Source organism: Amyelois transitella, chromosome 14, assembly GCF_032362555.1.
Source record: "Amyelois transitella isolate CPQ chromosome 14, ilAmyTran1.1, whole genome shotgun sequence".
In the NCBI taxonomy this organism is placed as follows: Eukaryota; Metazoa; Arthropoda; class Insecta; order Lepidoptera; family Pyralidae; genus Amyelois; species Amyelois transitella.
The window spans coordinates 10,060,910-10,080,150 of NC_083517.1; the positions used below are offsets into that span (position 1 = coordinate 10,060,910).

At 39.2% G+C, this 19,241-nt stretch overlaps 1 protein-coding gene across 1 annotated transcript in view; it reads left to right on the plus strand.

Moving 5' to 3' along the window:
- Positions 1–19,241, plus strand: part of LOC106132250 (dynein axonemal heavy chain 2) — a 73,056-nt gene that overhangs the window by 33,331 nt on the left and 20,484 nt on the right. The window contains exons 43-64 of the mRNA XM_060948014.1: positions 464–628; positions 931–1,043; positions 1,364–1,509; positions 2,542–2,725; positions 3,856–3,974; positions 4,588–4,694; positions 5,073–5,234; positions 5,713–5,861; positions 6,230–6,345; positions 7,041–7,193; positions 7,621–7,760; positions 9,934–10,075; positions 10,895–11,076; positions 11,679–11,802; positions 13,014–13,139; positions 13,624–13,701; positions 14,369–14,473; positions 15,799–16,025; positions 16,441–16,670; positions 17,112–17,266; positions 17,741–17,840; positions 18,835–18,959. Coding sequence (XP_060803997.1) covers positions 464–628; positions 931–1,043; positions 1,364–1,509; positions 2,542–2,725; positions 3,856–3,974; positions 4,588–4,694; positions 5,073–5,234; positions 5,713–5,861; positions 6,230–6,345; positions 7,041–7,193; positions 7,621–7,760; positions 9,934–10,075; positions 10,895–11,076; positions 11,679–11,802; positions 13,014–13,139; positions 13,624–13,701; positions 14,369–14,473; positions 15,799–16,025; positions 16,441–16,670; positions 17,112–17,266; positions 17,741–17,840; positions 18,835–18,959 — 3,148 coding nt within the window. The remainder of the gene's footprint in view (positions 1–463; positions 629–930; positions 1,044–1,363; positions 1,510–2,541; positions 2,726–3,855; positions 3,975–4,587; positions 4,695–5,072; positions 5,235–5,712; positions 5,862–6,229; positions 6,346–7,040; positions 7,194–7,620; positions 7,761–9,933; positions 10,076–10,894; positions 11,077–11,678; positions 11,803–13,013; positions 13,140–13,623; positions 13,702–14,368; positions 14,474–15,798; positions 16,026–16,440; positions 16,671–17,111; positions 17,267–17,740; positions 17,841–18,834; positions 18,960–19,241) is intronic.

Below are 19,241 nucleotides of genomic sequence, written 5' to 3' on the forward strand. Positions count from 1 at the left end.
TTATAGATTCCATTCCTGTCGTTTTATATCGACGAGTCGATGGACGGGTTAGTTGCTAAAAACTACAAGTACTAGGCATTATACAAAATCAGTCATTAGTGAAATCAAGCAGGGTATATAGGGATTCTGTCTATCTAGATATGGTCACCTTTGGTCCTTATATACATACATGTAATCACGTCTATATCACTTGCGGGGTAGACAGAACCAACGGTCTTTAAAATACTGATAAGCCACATTCAGCTGTTTGGCTAAATGATAGAATTGAGACTCAAATAATGATAGAAGAAGAAGAATCCCAAGTTTGTAATGTCTTTGCCTCAGTCGCCTTTTACCACATTAATGAGAAAGCGATGGAGTAGTCCTATTCTTTTTTCTATTGGTGCCGTGAACCACACGACCAACGGTCCCTATATATTTTTGATCATTATGATATAAATAAATAAATAATTCTTTATTACAGCTTGGGTTTCCACATGATATTAGTTCCCACGGTGGAGTTCATCCGAGTTCAGATCATAGCTCTGGATATGCTGGTGGCTGGTCACGGGGTCATAGTGGGCGGTCCTACGGGAACCGGGAAGACGTTCCTCATCCAGGGGACCTTGGCTAGCTTGGACCCGTCTAGGTAAGATTTTTTTGAGGTTAACAAACGTACAAAATTACGGTTTCCATAATTATGCTCTCCGAATGTTTAAAATCTTGTTGATTCGTTATTTTCCTAATCCACAGGGAGGGCAACCTGTCACTACTGGAATCTTTATTTTTTATCTTTATATCATAAACGTGGCCAGTCACGTCTTCAAGACTGTTGGCTCTGCCTATTCTGCAAGGGATATAGACGCGATTATGTGTATATATGTATACTATTAGTCTATTGGGAAATTCCTTTGGAAGGGAAGATTGAATTAGATGTGGATTTCTCAACAGATATAGCACACAAGTTATCAATATGTCTGCGCAAACAACCGCAGCTAATGTCCAGGATATAATTGAAGCTAGATTGGAGAAGAGAACGAAAGGGAACTATGTGCCTGCAGGAGGTGAGTAATATTTCTAGCATATAGTTATCGAACGATATCAGTATACATATGAAATGTATATATATTTTTATTTCAAATATTTCTCATTTTTGTGAGAAACCTCTGCGACGTTTCTCAGTATGACGAGAAACCTTTGTTTCTCGGTGTAGTAAGAAATCAGTGCTATGAGAAACCTTTGTAATATTCCTCAGTTAAGAAACCTATACGGTATTTCTCAGTTAGGTAAGAAATCTATGTAATATTTCTCAGGTGAGAACCCAATGAAAAATTTATGTATCTTGCTTTGTTTTTTTGTCAATAAAACTAAATTCTTCTTCCAGGCAAAAGGATGATAGCTTTTATGGACGATATAAACATGCCCGTGCGCGACAACTACGGATCTCAGCCGCCGTTAGAGCTAGTGAGACTGTGGAATGACTATGGGTACTGGTTCGACAGGGCTAAGCAGTGGAGGAAGAACGTGAAGGTAAGATTAGGGTTCTAGGAACTCACTCTCTTAAATATTAAGTCTATGAACAAATCCATTTTCCTTTTTATTCCTTATAACAACCGGGTGATCACAAAAAAGTCAATTTGAATTAATAGACTTCTTTTTAATTTTGGGAACAAAACTCATAAAAAAGTTGATGTCGTAATATTATAAAAAAAAGTCGTTATAGAAATCGTATAAAAAATTCAAAATTTTTATTCATTACTATAGGATACTTCATATCGCTTAATAATAGTCAAATCTTTTGGTTTCACAACATTGGTTGACGTCAAATAAATTACTTAAACCTAAGTTTACTGCCGCTTCCAAGGCATCAGTGCATGGAAGATATTATTTGAGCTTCTTTCAGTTGTTGTGTCATAAGTTTTCAGTGACTAATAAGATCACTTAGTGGTCTTTCAATTTCGCACAAAGACGGCACAAATCACTCAATCAAATATTAGTCCTTTAAGTTCATGTACCATATTCTCGATTGATCCCAGGACATTCTTCCCGTTCTTATCTGACGTCACACCTGAGTTTCTTGTTCGCGTTATGAACATTATTAGTTTGGCAGCTACCTTAACAACTACTTTTATGGATATGATGATGTCTTTGTAACAGTTGTTCCATATTACTTGCTAGATCTCGTATCTTTAGCTAAACCTTACTCTTATAGATTGTAAAGCATAGTCCTAATAAAGATTGTAGTTATTCAATGGATGTTCAAATTATCTCCTTCGACGTTCTACCTAAATAAATAAATATATACGGGACAAATTACACTGATTGAGTTAGCCTCGAAGTAAGTTCTTGTGTGACGAGATACTAACTCAACGATACTATATTTTATAATATAATAAATACTTATAAATACTTATATAGATAAACATCCAAGACCCAGGCCAATCAGAGAAAGTTCGTTTCTCATCATGCCTTGGCTGGGATTCGAACCGGGGACCCCCGGTGTCACAGACAAGCGTACTACCGCTGCGCCACACAGGCCGCCAATCAAACAATGAATTGTAGGGTATGGTGCTGTGCGCGGCGGCCGGCCCGCCGGGGGGCGCGCGCTCCCCCCTCCCCCCGCGGCTGCTGTCGTGCTTCCACCCGTTCTTCCTCACGCCGCCCACTCACGCGCAGCTCATCAAGATCTTCGGCACCATGCTCAGTCAGCATCTGATGGAGTTTGATGAGGAAACTAAATCTGTCGGTTTGTATTATACTTTTTTACAACTTCAATGAGTATATCGAAATCGGTGGTTTAAAAATAATTAGGTAGGTTTTCATTGGGTGTGACGGCAAGTGTATGGCATTGATGAAGTATGTGTTTGTCTTTTATGTTTGTTTGTTTGATTAAATAACTTTAAGACTTTCAATAAATAGCGATGATAACCTTTGTAGACATTAGTACTATGCCAATATTACACGTCTACCAAACATCAGTTATTTTCGCCGAATCATGAGAACGCTACTTCTAAAGTTTTTTTTTCTAAAAACGCACACTTTTTTTTCTACACATACATACTCTTTATATAGTGTCCTTTACTTATGTTTTACTTCTTATCTAGGAGATAGACATTATGCCTCACTTAGCTATGCCATCTCCGAATAGATAACCTAATATCTCCCTACCATACAACACAATAAATTTTTACTGTACCACAAAATTATACCTATGTATAAGTTTTAAGTGGTGCCGAGTGGTAACCGGTACCAATTGAATAGGACCAATTCATCTCTTTCCCATGAAAGGCGACTAAACTTATAAACTTGGGATTCTCCTTTCAGGCGATGGGCTAGCAACCTGTCGCTATTTGAATCTCAATTTAATCATTCAGCCAAACAGCTGAATGTCGCCTTTCAGTATTTTCAAAACTGTCTACTCTGTCAACCACGTAAAGTATAAAGACGTGATAATATGTAGGTTAGAAATTTTCTTTTCCTGTCACTATTTGAATCTCAATTTAATAATTCAGCCAAACAGCTGAACGTGGCCTTTCAGTCTTTTCAAAACTGTCTACTCTGCCAACTACGCAAAGGATATAGACGTGATAAAATGTAGGTTTGAGATTTTCTTTACCTGTCACTAGTTGAATCTCAATGTAATCATTCAGCCAAACAGCTGAACGTGGCCTTTCAGTATTTTCAAAACTGTCTGCTCTGTCAACCACGTAAAGTATAAAGACGTGATAAAATGTAGGTTTGAGATTTTCTTTACCTGTCACTATTTGAATCTCAATTTAATCATTCAGCCAAACAGCTGAATGCGGCCTTTACTAAGTATAAAGACGTGATAATATGTAGGTTTGAGATTTTCTTTATATATATATATAAATATAGGTAAAGTCGTCTTGCTAGCGACGATAGACATGTTCAACAACATTGTCGCTAAGTTGTTGCCGACGCCGAGCAAAATGCACTACTTGTTCAACCTGAGAGACATCTCCAAGATCTTCCAGGTATTTCAACATAAAATTATGATGAATAAGTAGCGTAATAACGAGAAGAGGGTGCCAGTGTGATTTCGTAACAAGATTTGCTTACTAATACAAGTGTTCTCGGGCAGTGTGCTCTATAATTCTGAATAAGTTAAATATGGTGTGGCCACCAATACAAAAAAGAAGAGGATCACTCCATCTCTTTCCCATGGATGTCGTAAAAGGCGACTAAGAAATAGGCTTACAAACTTGGGATTCTTTTCTTAGGCGATGGGCTAGAAACATGTTTCTATTTAAATCTCAATTCTATCATTAAGCCAAATAGTTGAACGTGGCCTAACAGTCTTTTTAAGAGCGTAGGCTCTATCTACCCCGCAAGGGATATAGACGTGACCAAATGTATGTATGTATGTATTTATAATAAAATAAATAGTCACTATAAGAACTTCATTCAATTTCAACTTGAACCTGAACAAGATCTTTCGAATTCGGAGAATTGATACAAAACTTTTGTGCATGCGCACATAACTCATGAAGAAACTTTGGTATGTTATATAACAGTTGCTCGGTCACCGACCATCTTAGTGAAAATTCCAAAAACCCAAAATCATATAATAATTTTGATTTTTCCCAGGGTTTGCTCCGCAGTAACAAAGACTACACGAACACAAAAGCCAGGTTCTTACGTCTGTGGATCCATGAGTGTTTCAGAGTCTTCGGTGATCGGCTTACCGAAGAAAAGTAAGTCTGCTTATAGGGTTGGCCTTGATTAATGCCACTGTGGCGACATCTCTACGCCACTCGTCACAACATCCAATCAAATAACAACTGTCAATCATCGCGAAGAAATTGACGCGCTCAACCAATAGCAGCGAATAATCTAAATCGCGCAAACAAAGATTTCACGGATTGGAACATAAATACAACTCATCATCGTCGGAGCCGCGGTTCCCCAGGCGTCACACCAGCCTGGCGGAAGATCTTCCCTTTGGTGGCGGTCGAGCCGAATCATCGCTCCCGCTACACCACCAAGATTCATAAGTTGGCTCTGTACCCCGCAAGGGATATAGACATGACGCATATATGCATGTATTAAAATGTGTTATCTATCTCTTTCAGGGATCGAGACTGGTTCATGAACCAAGTGGGCGACATGTTGGGGAAACACTTCGAGCTGACGTTCCACGCCCTCTGCCCGTCCAAGAGTCCGCCTCTTTTTGGCCATTTCCTTAATCCTTTCGAGGTCTATGACGATATGAATGATCCTGCTGCTCTGAGGAAGTTAGTATATCTAGACCATAAAATTCGCCGAATAAAACTTATATCTCAGGTTGTAATCAAGTGAATGATCCAATTCAGTAAAAAAAAACGCAGGACAATCGTTTTTTTTAATTATCTAATCTTAAATCATGTATTGTGGTCCCAGGATTAACCAGTTCCCTTTCGCCTTACGTGCTATACCGATGAAGGTAGCCCAAACATCTCTTGGGTTATATGTATGTACATTATCATACCCTAGTGCCAATAGATTGTTGATGAGTTAAAGTCAATAGAGTGAAAATGTATTTCGGGTGGCAGATAGGTAGGATCCGGGCAATAGAATCCCACTTCTGCCACCTGAAAAAAGGTTGGAAGATGTGCCAGTTTCAACCGTTATATATTTCAGTATGTGCGGACCAATCCGCACGTCTTTCCACATAATAAAAGAAAATAAATCGTCATTACTACACCTTACATTATCTTGTTTTAACATTAAAAGGTATATCCTCAATCAAATGGAAGAATACAACAGTTGTCCAGGCGTTGTCAAAATGGAATTGGTATTATTCAAAGACGCCATAGAACATATAGTTCGGATCGTGAGGGTGGTGTCTCAACAACGTGGTCATTTATTATGCGTCGGGATTGGTAAGTAACCATGTGTTTAACTAAAACATTGATCGATTTATTATGGGCATTCAAAAATGGTATCACTCATTATTTTCCACGGACTTAGATTGACTAAAACTATAATGAAGAGGGAACTTTTGAGAGAAATGACACAAGATCGATTGCAAGGTACAGAATGAAGAAGAGTGAAAATTTGTAAATCCTTCTGAAGTTTCTTAGCTGTGACTTAGGTACCTCTAGAGAATTTTGCTTATAACTATGCTACTGGAAAAGGAAAGTCATTATTAAACTCATTTCTGTTACAGTAAGAGATTGTATAAGAATAGTTCAACAAATGAAAGGTAACAAAGGTTCAAAATTTGATTGATTGATGAGATTGTTTCCAGGCGGTTCAGGGCGCCAAAGCTTGACCCGCGTGGCTTCATACATCTGCGAGTGTAACTCTTTCCAAGTGGTCGTCACCAAGACTTATGGTATTAAGGACTTTAGGGAGGATTTGAAGGTATTATATAACAGCGTATAATATAATGATAGTATATAAGGTATATCAAATCAATATCACGTTGGTAGTATCAAATTTCTATACATTCACTCAATCGCTTCTTACACACACATTATTTATTTCTTACGTGGTAGCAAAGTCAACGGTCTCGAAAATACTTAAAGGCTACGCTTCAGTGCCGAGTGGCTCCCGGCACTAATACAAAAAAGAATAGGACCACTCCATCTCTTTGCCATGGATGTTGTAAAAGGCGACTAATGGAAAGGCTTTTAAACTTGGGATTCTTTTTTAGACAATGGGCTAGCAACCTGTCACCATTTGAATCTTAATTCTATCATTGATCCAAATAGCTGGGCGTAGCATATCAGTCTTTTCAAGACTGTTGGCTCTGTCTTTCCCACAAGGGATATAGACGTGACCATATGTATGTATGTACGCATAAGATAACGCCAAGTGCCACCTCGGGGTATGGCGACCCGAATAGACCCAATTGCTTACTCGCCTTCGATTTAAAAATACCCATCAAGTATCGCAAGTAATGAATACATACATACATATAATCACGCCTATATCCCCTGCGGGGTAGACAGAGCCAACAGTCTTGTAAAGACTGATAGGCCACGTTCAGCTATTTGGCTTTAAGATAGGATTGAGAGTAAGTAATGAAATTAATAAATATTTTCCCCTTTTTCCAGACTCTGTACACATCCACAGGCGTAGACGCCAAGAAGACTACATTCATATTTAGCGACACTCAAATAGTGGAAGATTCCTTCACGGAGATCATCAACAATTTGTTGAGCAGCGGCGAAGTCACCAACTTGTTCAAGCCCGACGAGTTTGAAGACGTAAGTCGTAACTACACTCAACGGTACATGTTCATGTACTTAATACATTGTAGGAATCATATTGATGAGTACCTTTTTCTCTCAATTCCATCATAAGCTGACCTCTTGCCCGGACGCCCTTAATTTGATCAAGATACGTTCGTCAAGGCCTTCTTTCACCTTTCCATCCACACTCTCCTTGTCAATTTGCTTAGTCAACCTGCTTTCATTCATATCTTTTCGCTTCATTTATTTATATATTTAAACTTTATGCACGTAAAATGTACAACAGGTGGACTTAATGCCACTAGGCATTCTCTGCCAGTCGAACATTTGGACCAAACTGAGATGGATGTACTTCATCCATATTCATCACTCCTCGTTGTCTAAGGGAACTCTCGACCTTTCGCCAGGACGTTCCCGATATGATTTCTCTCGGGCTTTACAGATAAAATCGGCTCTGGAGAAGCCGATGAAGAACGCGAATATAATGCAGACCGCCGAAGCAGTACAGCTATTTTTGATAGATCGTGTAAGAGCCAATCTACATATTGTATTGTGCTTCAGCCCGATTGGAGACCAATTCAGGTAAATACTAGAATTCTGAATAAAATTTTCTTTTAATCGTTGTAAACAAAGCTCAATAAAATATATTTTACTAGCTGTCCCGGCAAACGCTGTTTGCCATATAAATAATTTTTAAGTAATTTCTAGTTAAAAATAATGTTAAGGGTGGACAACCCTTATCACTAAGGGGTATGAAAAATAAATGTTGGCCGATTCTCAGACCTAATCACAAAATTTCATGAGAATCGGTCAAGCCGTTTCGGAGGAGTACGGGAACGAACATTGTGACACGAGAATTTAAATTTTGTATAAACCAAATAAGGAAAATAATGTATTCTCTCGTCCATATTTCTTTTTTAAGTTTGGATAGGTAATCGTGAAGTTGACGTTATTAAAGCAAGAAAAGTGTCGGTAAATTTAGTTTGAAGTAATTTATATGACGCCAACCAATGTTGTGAAACCAAAAGATATTATGACAGTTTTTAAGTGATGTTGAAATGTACCATAATATAATACTACTCTGTCAAGAAAGTAGCAGGAAAAGATCAATAATACACAAACTGTTTGTTATTCATCCAAATTTATTTTATCACCTTCAAAATATGCTCCTTTAGAAACGATACACTTACGCCAACGAATAATCCAATCATCAAAACATTTTTTAAACGCTGTTTCCGGAATTGAGATCAGTTCTCGCCGGGAATTCTCTTTTATGTCTTCTACCGATTGAAAACGGGTGCCACGAAGTGGTAATTTGAGTTTAGGAAAAAGAAAAAAGTCGGCTGGAGCCATATCTGGTGAATATGGTGGTTGCTCGATGGTATTTGTTGAGTGTTTGGTTAAAAATTCGTTCACAATGATGGCCTTGTGCGAAGGTGCATTATCATGGTGCAAAATCCAAGAATTTTCTTTCCACAAATCTGGCCTTTTTCGTCGGATTTGCTCTCTTAAACGCCGCATAACACTCAAATAATATTCCTTATTTACCGTTTGACCTTCCGGCAAGAATTCCGAGTGCACAACACCGCGATAGTCAAAGAAAACAGTCAACATGACTTTGACTTTTGAACGACTTTGGCGTGGTTTTTTCGGTTTCGGTTCAGTTGGAAGGCGCCACTCCGAAGCTTGTTGACTAGTTTGCATGTCAAACTCGTAAACCCACGTCTCGTCACCAGTAACAATGCGTTTCATGAATGTTGGGTCGGAATTGACTCGTTCTAGCATGTCCTCAGCGACTCTCATGCGATTGAGTTTTTGAAAAAAATTCAGGTCTTTTGGGACTAGCCGAGCGGCAACATGTTTCATACCCAAATTATTAGTTAAAATGGTACGGATCGACTCGTGAGATACAGAAAGTTCGGTGGCTATCTCTCTCAAAGTTGAATGAGGATTTTCAGTCACTATTTCCTTCACTTTTGCGATGTTAACTTCAGTTGCAGACGTTGATGGCCTACCAGAGCGAGGCAAATCTTCCATCATATCTCGACCGCTTTTGAACGCTTTGTACCACTCATAAGCACGAGTTTTTGATAAAGTCGATTCACCGTAAGCCTTCTGTAACATTTTCAGTGACTCCGAACACGATATTCCATTGGCAATGCAAAATTTAAGACAAACTCTTTGTTCGATGTTTTTATCCATTATGAAATTAGCAATACACACTAGATATGATATAACTAAAAATAGCACTGTATTTAATGTAAACAACAGATGCAACTCAAACTCCGCGCCAAAATGGAAAACAGTTGTGCCAATCTAACAACAACAAAAAAAACAAAAATTTGAATTTGGAACCATAAATAAATAATCCATTCCCGATACTTTTCTGACTGAATGTATGATAAATAAAAATTGAATTTTTGAATTATGAATATGTGGGCTGTCATGTCATGAGTTTTTCTGAGGTGAGTCTCAGATAAGCATCTTTTTAAATTTTCTGAAAATATAAGATACAATTTTTACTTTTATTTCGCAATAAAAATTATAGGATTTCCACGATCATTTTTGCTACTGAAACTCCCAGAGATCCAAGTCCCGAGTTCGATCTCTGGTTAGGTCAATCAACTCGATCTATTTCAATCTGTGATCTATTAAAAAAATGTGATTTTTTGTTTTAATTTACCCTCCATCCCTTTAATCATTTCACTTCAATTAGCGACTTAAGGACATAGAATTTTGACAATTTTTTTCCTAGAAACCGCATCCGCCAGTACCCAGCTCTGATCAACGCGACCACAACCAATTGGTTCCTGGAGTGGCCGCGGGAGGCGCTGCTGGAAGTGGCTTACAAGTTCCTGGAGGGGGTGGAGTTACTTGCCTCTATCACTGGGCCCAGGGTATGTGGTTATTTGGAATCTGTATTGTTTTTCTTAGAGGATAGTGTATTTGTTGCTTATGTAACCATGGTTCATGCTGGGTTAGACTTTCCTAACGTCCTGGTGGTAAGATGGGAGTCGTTTCGTGTAAAAACCTGAGTTACCTCATCCAGGATCCAGGTGCCGTGTGGTTCCCGGCACCACTACAAAAAAGAATAGGACCAATCCATGTCTTTCCCATGGATGTCGTAAAAGGCGATTAAGGGATAGGCTTAAAAACTTGGGATTCTTATTTAGGCGTTCGGCTAGCAACCTGTCACTATTTGAATCTCAATTCTATCATTAAGCCAAATAGCTGAACGTGGCCATTCAGTCTTCTCAAGACTGTTGGCTCTGTCTACCCCGCAAGGGATATAGACGTGACCATATGTATGTATGTACCTAATCCAGGATTATAGTCTCATGTGCACCTCGAGCGTGTCTTCAGAGAGAGAGAACGGGACGGGAACAAGGCCGGAGATGTTACAGGGGTGACTTTCATGACCCTGGGGGTTTCAATCAGGTTGAAAGGTTGGTTCAAGATAACATTTAAATGAAGACTAAAATCTTGCATGAATTATGGACGTAGATGAAGCGAATGAAGTATGCATGGCCGATTTATGTGTACTTCATAAGCATTAAGCGAAAATATGTGTATCCGCTTATCCCTCCGAAAAACGGGTGTGATATTATATATGTATATGAACAACAGATAATGCCATCTTTGACGAAATCCTTAAGTCATTCTGACTTTAGATCAGTCTGTGAAAGGTTTCAGTTTATTTATATTTTTTGTTACAGATCCGTCGCAAGGAATCTCTAGTGGAAAGCCGCGAGGACGGTCTCAGGGCTTCAGTCGCTTCCATCATGTCTCTCATTCATTCCTCAGTGGGGCGGTACTCCGCCAAGATGTGGCAGGAGATGAGGCGGACCAACTACGTCACCCCCACCAACTACCTGGAGCTCGTCTCCGGGTACAAGGAGTGAGTATGGATGGATAGGATTGACGAGATTGATGGATGAGATTGATTAATGACTTGGATAGATGGGATAGTGGAGTGGGATGGATGTCTCAGAGATTAAAAAAGATAAGATACAAACACTTACAAAATATAGCGACCGTAACGTGGAAACCTCGCAGGGATTATTTATGTTAGGATTGATAGACTCGATGTATGAATGAGATGGATGGATTTTTGGGACGCTAGGCATTGATGGCATGGACAAGATGGACGTGTGAATTAATTGTTGTAATTGTTATCGGTCATTAAAGGCACGATCACACATAGTGCCTTGTGCCGTGTGGTTCCCGGCACCAATACAAAAAAGAATAAGACCACTCCATCTCTTTCCCATGGTTGTCGTAAAAGGCGAATAAGCGATAGGCTTACAAACTTAGGATTCTTTTTAGGCGATGGGCTAGCAACCTGTGACTATTTAAATTTCAATTCTATCATTAAGCCAAATAGCTGAACGTGGCCATTCAGTGTTTTCAAGACTGTTGGCTCTGTCTATCCTGCAAGGGACATAGACGTGACCGTATGTATGTATGTATGTATCACACATACTTTAAATTACTTTCCAGAATGTTGAAAATGAAGCGGTTCGAGATAGCATTGCAAGCGAACAAGCTGAGAAACGGCTTAGGGAAAGTGGCCGAGACCACCACCCTTGTGGGTCAGATGTCTGAAGAACTCGCTATTGCACAGGTACATACATACATAAAATCGCGCCTTTTTCCCGGAGGGGTAGGCAGAGACTAGCTCTTTCCACTTGCCACGATCTCTGCATACTTCCTTCCCTTCATCCACATTCATAACTCTCTTCATGCAAGCTCGGCGGTTTCGGGTACTCTTGACCTGACCCTTTACCAGGACGTTCTTAATTTGATCAAGATACGTTCGTCTAGGTCTTCCCACTCCGACCTTTCCCTCCACACTCTCCTTGTATATCTGCTTAGTCAACCTGCTTTCATTCATCCATATGTGTGTGGCGATTGCAATAACGTCACACGCCACCAGCCAATCACAGCGCGTGTGATAAATCGCGATATCAAAGATTTAACGGTTCGGAGCATAAATAGAACCATCGATTATAATTTACAAATATTTGATTTGATTTGATTTTTTGATTGAACATCGTCTGTCGCGCGGTTCCCCAGGCGTTTAATAAATGAAATTGGCCTAGCCCGTCCCGGGTTCGATTCCCGGCCAGGGCATGATGAGGAACGAACTTTCTCTGATTGGTCTGGGTCTTGGATGTTATCTATATAAGTATTTTTTATAAAATTATTACCGTTGAGTTAGTATCTCGTACCACAAGTTTCGAACTTACTTCGAGGCCAACTCAATCTGTGTAATTTGTCCCGAATATATTTATTTATTTTTATTATTTACTAGCTGTGAAGTATTTATTATAAAATATAGGACCGTTGAGTTAGTATCTCGTAGCACAAGTTTCGAACTTACTTCGAGACCAACTCAATCTGTGTAATTTGTCCCGAATATATTTATTTATTTTTATTATTTACTAGCTGTGTCTTCGTTCGCGTGGAATAGTTATTTTGGACATCATTGAAGCCCTCAAAGATAAATAATTTCCCCCGTTTTTCTTCATTTTCCATTATTTCTTCACTCTTTACAGTTGCAACGTGATGTTATATAGCCTAAAGCCATTCTCGATAAATGATCTATTCAACGCAAAAAGAATTTTTCAATTTGAACCACTAGTTCCTGAGATCAGCGCGTTCAAACAAACAAACAAACTCTTCAACTTTATACTATTAGCATAGATATTATTATCCTTGAGTTAGTATCTCGTAGCATAAGTTTCTAACTTACTTCGAGGCTAACTCGATCTGTGTAATTTGTCCCGAATATATTTATTTATTTTTATTATTTATTAACTATTCTTGTATCAGGTACAAGTGGCCGAATATACGGAACAATGTATAGAGTATATGGGCGTCATCAACGTTCAGCAGAGGAATGCTGACGAGCAGCAGAGGAGTGTGGCGGCTAGAAGCAAGAAAACCATGGAGGAAGAGGTATGTTGTAGTTAATCATCTAACTGGCGATTGCAGCGCCATCTAGGTACTATCGCTCGAAGTTAGATGATTTATAAATGCGCCATTAACACCGTTTATTTTTAACTAGATTTAATACGTGCCGTGTCGTTCCCGGTACCAATAGAAAAAGATAAAACCACTCCCGTCTCTTTCCCATGGATGTCGTAAAAGGCGACTAAGGGATAGGCTTATAAATTTGGGGGTCATGTTTTAGGCGATAGGCTAGCGACCTGTCACTATTTGAATCTCAATTCTATGTTAAAGCCAAAAAGCTGAACGTGGCCATTCAGTGTTTTCAAGACTGTTGGCTCTGTCTGCCCCGCAAGGGATATAGACGTGACCATATGTATGTATGTATGTATCAACAAATACACATAAATACATAATAATGACATAAACTTAGGATTAAGTAGAAAGATAATGAGACCTTAGAAGAACAAATTAAGCTGTACATTTCTTACAGGTTCAATGTAAGAAATTAGCTGAGGCCGCTATGAGAGACTTGGCTAGCGCCATGCCGGCCTTAGAAGAGGCAGTGAAGGTGAGTTTTGAAATTGATAAGTTCAGGATATATATTTAAACTAAGGAATTTATAAGTAGGTCATATAAGATACATAGGTCGAACTTTCAAGGAACTAATTTGGAATGTTTTAAAAAGGGCGATTTTAGGAGTACCCGCAATCTTCGAATATGCATGAAAAGAGTAATAATGAGTGTTGAGGAAGCGGTAGACGTCTTGAAGAATCGTAGCAAGTGGAAATCTATAGTCTCTGCCTACCCCAATGGGAGACAGGCGTGATCGTATGTATGTATGTAGGATATATATTCATACAGATCACTCTATCGTCCAATTCAATATCCTGAAATTTGAGAACTGCTTGTGGTTCTCGACACCTTAAAATAGGACCACCTCATATCTTTCCCATGGATGTCGTAAAAGGCGACTTAAGGAAAGGCTAATAAACTTGGAATTCTTTTTTTTGGCGATCGGGCTAATCACTATTGAATGAATCTCAATCCAAAGCGGCTGTGCTTACACCGCAAGGGATATAGACGTGACTATATGTATGAGAAACATTTTTGACTAGTTTCTCGCGGTTTTTTACAATATTTAAAAATAAAAAACAGCGCCATCTTCTTGTTCAAATCGAACACTTACTTAATACTTTGCCACCGATATGGGAAGTTAAATTAGAACAATGTTGTAGGCACTGGACGCGCTGAACAAGAAGGACATTACCGAGGTGAAGTCTTACGCCAAGCCTCCTCAGAAGGTGGAAATGGTGTTAGAGGCAGTATTGATACTGCTACAGGTCAGTCTACATACTAATATTATAAAGCTGAAGAGTTTGTTTGTTTGTTTGAACGCGCTTATCTCAGGAACTGCTGGTTCGCATTGAAAAATTATTTTTGCGTCGAATAGACCATTTATCGAGGAAGGCTTTAGGCTATATAACGTCACGCTGCAACTTTAAGTAGCAAAGAAATAATGGAAAATGTGAAAAATACGGGTGAAATATTATTCATCCTTGAGGGCTTCAATGATGGTCATAATAACTAGGCCACGTGGACGAAGTCGCGGGCACAGCTAGTTTAGTATATGCACTGATAAAGGCTGTTTCTCTTCTTGGTCTTGTTTAGAAAATTGTTTGTGTTTCATGTCCATATGGGTTTAAAGTTATTTCTCTGTTATACAATTGACCTCAAAGAATATGAAAATGTATGTAACGCAACTCGGCTGGTTATTGTGAATATTTTATCCAAACAGATAGCTCTTATGAATTTTATCGACTGTAATTTTTTTGTTTATAGATAACGTTAAATAGTTAATTCTACAAAATTTCTTATTCCATCGTAGCGGCCGTTCAGCCTCCATGGGCAGACAGACACTTTGACTTGACATATTGATGAAAAAAGGTTAATCGAAATTTGACTAAGACGACGACAAAACCTTGACGAAAACTAGACTTTTGGATGGCCTTGAACATCCAAAAGTACCAGATCCTCAGCCCGTTCAATCGTGTTCCATTTTAGGTAAAACGTCGCAGACAAGAGGGATGAGAGATTGTTTAAAAAATGATAGAATAAAGATAATCTGTATTAGGACTAGTTTAACAAGTTGTAAGGGAGTGTGGGTTTAGCTATAGACGCGAGTTCCAGCAAGAAGCCGGCAAAGGATAGCGAGCTACTTAACTTGGTGAGCGCTGTGGTAGTCCACAGGTAGGGCTCCCGGGCTGTGAAGAGGGGCGCCGGGAAGAACGAAGTGGCACGTCAGCATAATCGTCGATCTTTTAATGCGAGAAACATCAACTTTCTGAATGTATGATGACAGATTGTTTAAAAATTCATAGAATAAAGACTAAGACTAGTTTAACAAGTTGTAAGAGAGTGGATTTAGTTATAGACACGAGATCCAGCATGTAGCCGCCAGAGTATAGCGAGCTATTTAACTTGGTGAGCGCTGAAGTAGACCGAAGGTTATAGGGCTCCCGGGCTGTAAAAAGGGGCACCGGGAAGAACGAGGTGGCACGTCGTCACAATCCTCGATCTTTCATCGCGAGAAATTGTTGTTTCTCGCGATGAAAGATAGACGATTATATTAATTGATTTCTATGATTGCTTTCTGAATGTATTGCAGAAGGAGCCGACATGGGCCGAAGCGAAACGTCAGCTCGGCGATCAATACTTCCTCGACAAACTGCGAGAGTTCGACAAAGATAATATATCTGATAAGACGTTAAAGAAGATCGGCACTTATACTGCTAAGCCGGAGTTCGATCCAGAGATCATTGGCACGGTGTCCAATGCAGCGAAGTCACTGTGTTTGTGGGTCAGAGCCATTGAGAAATATGGGAAGGTTTACAAGTAAGTTATTATATAGATTTTAATTGTCATATTATTTTGTTAGGTTTTTTTCGGCGTTTGGCGTCCTAGTGAGAACTTGTCTCTGATTGATGAGATCACGGGTCTGTGTTTGGTTGACCGTGTTAGACAAGGACGTATTTGATTGGGTAATAGTTGTCACGAAGGTCAGGCTTACTTATCAGGGTAGAATGCCCTCAAAATGGCAAGAAGCGCGGACCTTAGTGGGTAGGCTGGCATACTCGTTTCCAGAAGTTCTCCCAATTTATTGGGTGAAGAACCGAGGGCTCGTCCGTACAAAGTAATTTTGTTGTTTATACAGAATTGTGAAGCCCAAGAAAGAGCGCCTAGAGGAGGCGTTGGAATCGTTACGGATGAAGCAGCAGATATTTACTTAGTAATTTTGTTTTCTATACAGAATTGTGAAGCCCAAGAAAGAGCGTCTAGAGGAGGCGTTGGAATCGTTACGGATGAAGCAGCAGATATTAGCGGAGGCCAGGGCCAAGCTGCGGGAGCTGAGCGAGATGATAGCGCGCCTGCAGAAGGAGTACGACGAGAAGGTGGCGCAGAAGGACGAGCTGGAGAGGAAGTCGCGCATGCTGCAGCTCAAGCTGGAGCGGGCCGAGGCGCTCATCAGCGGCCTCTCGGGTTGGTACCTGATTGATTGGTGTTGCTGCTAGAGAATATGATTCTTCATTTTTCATTGTTCACTCTTCTTTTTGTTCTTCGTCGTATAAATTGATTGTTCATTCAATGAATGAATGGAATGAAGAATATTAATTTACTCCTTCGTTTATTTCTCAGTTCCAGATTATTTTCAACACAACACGTGTTAATAACTTTTTTTTTATAAATAATACGCTTATAACAATTCTATGTTGCATGCCAAGCTATGTATATATATTTAATACAATTATAATTAATAATAATTAATATATATAGCTTGTGTTATATATTGTATGTTATATATATGGAGGATGTTATGAACAATTTTTTATAACAACCTTTTTGTATATGTTTTCTATTATATATTTATTGTTGATATATCTGTTTTGTTCAGTAAAAACAAAAAGGTATATTCTTTATCAGGTGAACGAGAAAGGTGGGAACTGACAGTGGAGCGTTTGGACAAGGAATTCGACAACCTTCCTGGTGACTGCCTCATCGCGACTGGGTTCGTGGCCTACCTGGGTCCATTTGTATCGGAGTACAGAGAGGATCTAATGGACGACTGGTTTAGGGAGGTGAGAGAAAGTTTGTTCGAAAAAGACAATAGAGATGGGGTGCGGTGAGAATAGATAAATAAATTTAATATATACGGGACAAATTACACAGATTGAGTTAGCTTCGAAGTTGCATGGAAAGAGTTAATGTATATGGATGAAGCGAAGGAAGTATGCAGAGATCGTGGCAAGTGGAAAAATGTAGTCTCAGCCTACCCCTCCGGGAAATAGCGTGATTTTATGTTTGTATCCGACCGATTCTCATTAAATTTTGTGAGCATATTGAGTCTGAGAATCGGCCAACATCTACTTTTCATACTCCTTAGTCATAAGGGTTGTCTACCCTTAACATTTTGTTTGTAACAAGAAATTACTTAAAAATTATTTACCTATATGGCAAAACAACGTTTGCCGGGACAGCTAGTCGGAATATAAAAAAAAATATATTTTTGCCATGATAAATTTGGAAATTTGTTGTAACTATTTGTGAAACAGGTTTACAATGAGCAATTGCCAGTGACGATGGAACTCAGCATGAAATATTTCCTCTTGGACGACGCCACTCTGCGAGACTGGAACTATATGGGGTTGCCGGGTGAGTGGTCAAATTAATTACCTTCAAAAAGTATGAAAGTAGCACCATTAATGAAGAGATGAATGGTCATGAGCTGGGTTGGTACGGACACGTCATGAGAAGAGAGGATGGTCATGTTACTAAAGAGTCTTAAATATTTGGAATTGGAATAGGACCACTCCATCTCTTTCCCATGGATGTCGTAAAAGGCGACTAAGGGATAGGCTTACAAACTCGGGATTCTTTTTTTAGGCGATGGGCTAGCAACCTGTCTCTATTTGAATCTCAATTCTATCATTAAGCTAAATAGCTGAACGTGGCCATTCAGTCTTTACAAGACTGTTAGTTCTGTCTACCCCGCAAGGGATATAGACGTAACCATATGTATGTACAAAAAGTATGAAAAAAGCTCCAATAAATGAAAAGATGAATGGTTATAAGTTGGGTTGGTACGGACACATCATGAGCAGAGGAGAAGGTCATGTTACTTAAGTCTTAAATATGGAAGTGAAAGGTTTAAGAAATAGGGGAAGACCGAAAATGAGATGGATGGTCGGCGTAAAGGATAGTAAGAGGAGAAAGGGAGTGACCAGTGAGATCGCAATTGACTGAAGTAATTGGAAAAAACTAACATACTGTGTCGACCCCGCGTAGATAGTGGGAAAAGGTAACGACGAAGAAGAAGAACGAATTAAAGAAATTATGTAAGCAAATATTTTGCTCACTTCCCTGCACCAATAGAAAAAAGAATAGGACCACTCCATCTCTTTCCTGTGGATGTCATAAAAGGCAAATAAGAAATTGGCTTATAAACTGATAGGCTTATAGGCCACGTTCAGCTATTTGGCTTTAAGATAGAATTGAGATTCAAATAGTGACAGGTTGCTAACCCATCGCCTAAAAGAAGAATCCCAAATCCCAAGTCCATGGGAAAAACAAGGAGTGGTCCTATTCTTTTTTTTAAAGAAGAATAGGATGTATGTATGTATGTTAATGGAATACATTGAAATAACAGATGACAACTTCAGCGCTGAGAATGGCATTATAGTGGTACGCGCGAACCGCTGGCCTTTGGCTGTCGATCCACAAGGCCAGGCTCTCATCTGGATTTCTAGACTTGAAGAGAAGAATGATATACAGGTTAAACCAACGTTGTTTCATCAGTCATTAATTAAATAATAATCTGTACTAATATTATAAAGCTGAAGAGTTTGTTTGTTTGTTTGTTTGTTTGAACGCGCTAACCTCAGGAACTTCTGGTTCAAATTGAAAAATTCTTTTTGTGTTGAATAGACCATTTATCTAGGAAGGCTTTAGGCTATAAAACATCACGTTGCAACTATTAGGAGCGAAGATGTAATGGAAAATGTGAAAAAAAAAACGGGGAATATTGTTCATCCTTGAGGGCTTCAATGATGCCCA